The 3,948-nt window shown below is 32.9% G+C and overlaps 1 protein-coding gene across 2 annotated transcripts; it reads right to left on the bottom strand.

The window, feature by feature from the left end:
- Positions 1–1,395: 1,395 nt before the first annotated feature.
- On the bottom strand, positions 1,396–3,283 carry LOC109588039 (uncharacterized). Of its 2 annotated transcripts, XM_020004233.1 has the most exons (6): positions 2,562–3,271; positions 2,381–2,499; positions 2,187–2,335; positions 1,964–2,141; positions 1,841–1,903; positions 1,396–1,797 (listed from the first exon to the last, which is right to left on the bottom strand). In XM_020004233.1, exons 3-6 carry the CDS (start codon positions 2,199–2,201, stop codon positions 1,499–1,501), a joined length of 555 nt encoding a protein of 184 aa, XP_019859792.1. In that variant the 5' UTR covers positions 2,202–2,335; positions 2,381–2,499; positions 2,562–3,271; the 3' UTR covers positions 1,396–1,498. The 2 variants fall into 2 exon arrangements, with proteins under 2 accessions (XP_019859792.1, XP_019859791.1); XM_020004232.1 differs by lacking the exons at positions 1,396–1,797; positions 1,841–1,903; positions 1,964–2,141 and having other exon boundaries at positions 2,201–2,335; positions 2,562–3,283.
- Between the last annotated feature and the right edge of the window lie 665 nt (positions 3,284–3,948).

Raw genomic sequence — 3,948 nt, 5'->3', positions numbered from 1 at the left:
AGATTCTAGAACATTCATGTGGACTTTCTGTACACTTCTAGGCAATTCATTTTTGTAATCACTCTGTATGTTTCTAGACTGTTCTCTGTACTATATAAGGCATTCTCTTTTTCCTTGTTGTTAGTTCTTTGTTAATCATTGTCAATTCGATTATTACAACACTGCCTGACTTGCTGTCTACTGCAGCTTTGAATGAGTGAGAGTGGCGGCCATTAGCTGGTCTACTGGAGGCAGCTTGACAGTAGTTCCACAGTCCAATACTTGCTCTCCATTGAGAGACATCAATCATCTTGTACTATAGTATGGAGGACAATGAGAGAATTAGGTAACTTGAGGTATTAGATCTACACTTTAAGCCAAGGCGAAAAGCAGCACAAAGTTATTATTGTTTCTAAAGTTTGAAAAGAAGCAAATAAGTCTTTGCAGCAAGCCACAGTAAGTAAAAAGATGGGTGTACTTCCAAAAATGGGTGTATTAGTATAAGATGGGTGCACCAGTACAAAGGATGAAAGGATGGGTGCATCAGTGTATGTGTTGTAAACAGCACCTCATGAAAATAGTTACACACCAATAGCACTGAATATTATTAAAATATCTTATTACTGAAGAGGGTGGATGTACATACTTACATATACAGTGTTTTTCTGATTGTTTGATTCAATTATTCAGTTACTCATCATTGTACTAGCTAATACATGTGACACGATCAGGAATTGATGTGTTATCGAGTTGGGTTCGTAAAATTAATTGGGTCAATCAACCTGCAAAGTATAGGGTTCAAATAAAAGAGTAAGATACCACACACTCATTAACAAATTAATCACTTGGAATGATTATGTATACACAATCATTCTGCTTGTTTGATGTACGTGTGATTGCTTTTAACCATTATCCTGTGCATTAGTGACTGAATCTGAAATATGTTTAAAATTTCAGAGAATGCTATCTTGTGGCAATTTAAAATATGATGCTATAGGTATAAACTGCATGTTACTATGTTATGCATTAACTATTACTACTAGTATAGTACATCAGTAGTGACACCATCAACTAATTCTATGATATAGTCCCAGTACAAGTACTAGATCTAGTGGTTCTAGTATTGATGAGCTGGTAAAAAGATGAGCTGGTTCTGACTTCAATTATTCAAGTTATGGCCATATGCACTGGTTTTTTCCTGAAAATGGTCCCAAAATCACTCCTAATTTTAATTACATTTTTTGACGCATATTGTTATTGAATACAGACCCACTATCACTCGATCCGAATCATGAATCCAGGAACGATTAGATCTATACACATAAGTTTTACAATCATTATAATAATAATGCATGTAAGTAAATTTGTCAATTTAATTATTATTATTATAATGAAAGTACTAATTACAAAGCAGCATTAATTAACAATAATTGTTCAAAACACTAGTAATAATAACTAAGATTGGCTATTACCTAAAATAAAATAATTAAGTCAATATCAATTTATTATAGCTAGGGAATCAAGAAAGATTTTTTAAATCATTAGCTTTCATTATTTCATTAGCTACTGCATTTTCTCCCATTCCATTAAGAGCTTCAATCAATGCTCCATATGTTGCTTTACCAGTTTTTAGCCATGCTTCTATACACAAGTTCACACAAGTGTTTGCTTCTCTGCCATGATCAGTTTTAATATCATTCAAGCGAGTAGAATTCACATTGAGACGTTGCCCAAGTTTCTCCCAGTCACCCTTTGAAAATCCATAATCCTCTAACTTAGTAACTATTTGATTCTTATGATCATTGCAATTCAAAATTTCTATTATGAATATGAAAAATTATATTAACGAATTTAAGCCTACCTTGTCTTTCAGTTGGAGCAGCAACATCTACCCTAGCCCTTGAACAGGCTGGTCTGGTAACATCTAATAATTAAAAATTAATATGCAATTATGCATATTACTGAAACATCAAGTTTATTGTACCATTTGTATTTTTTAGATAACACTCAATGTATATTGTTACTTCTTCTTCTATACCCATTACTAATACGCCATAATATAATGTTTCTTTAGCTTCAGGTGAATCTTCTACTGTTATGAGACATAATGGAAGCCTAGTATGATCATCGCCAGCAAACTTTTCAACATCACGTTGATGTAACTTAAGACAATAATGAATTTATTTGATAATTCTATTGTTTCTTACTCGACAAGGTTTCATAAGAGGCTTAATACGCCAGCCTATTATTGAATTGTCTTGATTAGTATCATCAAAATGCAATTCAATGTATTCCTCTTTAAACCTAAAGGAAAAATCCTGTCCTTCTTCCCATTTAGGATAATTTTTTTTAAATACTATGATACAAGATTATCTAAAGTCTAAGGGAACATAAGTCTTACCTCACAGAGAGCATTTAAATCTTTAACAGCAACAAATTTTACTGAATCTCTTACATCTTTCCTTTCATAATATAACCGTCCTACAAAGGTTTGCAACTTCTCTATTCCAGTAGCTTGAGCTGTAAATAAAATAATAATTACAACAAATTTATTTAATGGCAAAGTATTATTTTAGTCTTACTAGAAAGATCTGGCTTCTCAGTAGATGAAGGTTTGTCATTTTTGTGCAAGCTTTTATCATCATTTTTCTTTTGTTCTTGTTTCAGTCCTGCAGGACCAAGTCCTTGAGGTTCCTTAAAAGCTCCACCCTTTTGTTCCTGTATTCCTCCAGGTTGTTGTAGCTCATCTTGTTGAATTTGAAACAGATCAATTCGTAGATGAAGTTTTTCTGGCTGTTCTTGACTTCCTTGTTCATTGATAGGTTCTTCTTTCAGTCCCAATGCACATATAAAACAATTTGTAGTAAAATTAAAAGACCCATACCAACTGTCAGATCTAAAGTCTCCTTCTTCTAATGAAAACTTGTAAGGAGAACTACTATCTATTGAAGCGGTGGCAAATTTAAGATAGCGACTCATATCTGGTTGTATGCTTAGATCAATACAGTGCTGCAACTGTAGTCTCATTGGTATAGGAATGGAGGTAGATACAGCATATACTGCACTAACAAGAATTGTATTTTCTGGAAAAACAAACTTTCCACCTGCAAGTGCAGTTACTTGCACTGTTAGATGAGTTTCTGATGAAGGTATTAAGTATTTCTTGAGCAGGTGAATTTTCATTCCAATGGCTTCTAAATTTATCAAGTGATGCTTGTTTAGTTCAACTGGTAGCATCATATCTTGTATGACATGTACAGCTCTTGGACAATGCAGTTTATCTAAATGATAAATCAATTATAGTAAACATTAATATCCTTACCAAAGGAGTAAGACTGCTTATCCACAAAAAACACTTTGTTACTGCTAACAGTAGTTTCTAATACAAAAGATGTAAAATAATTGAAGATCTAATTTCAAAACTGGAATTAAGATATTTTAGATTTATAGGCATCTATTATTTGAATAAAGTTTGCCAGAGAAATAGTAATAAACTCACGTTTGATATTTACTATTGGTAGTGGTTTGTGTGGTTGTTCTTTTCTGTGTCTATCAATCAATGTGTTCTTTTGATTTTTAAGAGTATCCTCCAGGAGAGGAGTGTATCCTTTAATCTTAATATATTCAAGTGATGAATGAATGAAGATAGTTTCATATAAATGTTGTACTAGTTCTATCCAGTTAGGTTGAAATGACTCATTAATATCTCTACACTCTATCCTCAGTAGTCTGATAGTTGTATGTGACTGTAACATGTTAGTAACAGCAGGTAGTACCTGTTCATAAAACAATGGTGTCATTATTTGTTCCTTCTCTTCCCTACTACAGCTACTGTATGAATGATTTGGTGTGAAGTTCACTTTAAGTTCTGTGAGATTGTTCTTTTGAGAGATGACATTAATAAAAGTTCTTATCTCTTCATTCAGTGGAATGGATACACTCAACTGCTGCAGACTGGTATTGTGTCTG

The sequence above is a fragment of the Amphimedon queenslandica genome, unplaced genomic scaffold (assembly GCF_000090795.2).
Source record: "Amphimedon queenslandica unplaced genomic scaffold, v1.1 AMPQUscaffold_12323, whole genome shotgun sequence".
Classification (NCBI taxonomy): Eukaryota; Metazoa; Porifera; class Demospongiae; order Haplosclerida; family Niphatidae; genus Amphimedon; species Amphimedon queenslandica.
Note: the sequence above shows the minus strand (reverse complement) of the source record. Positions and strands in the feature narration are given on the sequence as shown.

Excerpts from the sequence above, each read along its gene's own strand:
- LOC109588039 (XM_020004232.1), bottom strand. The coding sequence starts at position 3,219 with ATGATGCTACCAGTTGAACTAAACAAGCATCACTTGATAAATTTAGAA. Across the intron at positions 2,500-2,561 it reads TGAGAAGCCAGATCTTTCTA|CTCAAGCTACTGGAATAGAG; the intron begins GTAAGACTAAAA and ends TTTTATTTACAG. Across the intron at positions 2,336-2,380 it reads ATTTAAATGCTCTCTGTGAG|TATTTAAAAAAAATTATCCT; the intron begins GTAAGACTTATG and ends CTTGTATCATAG.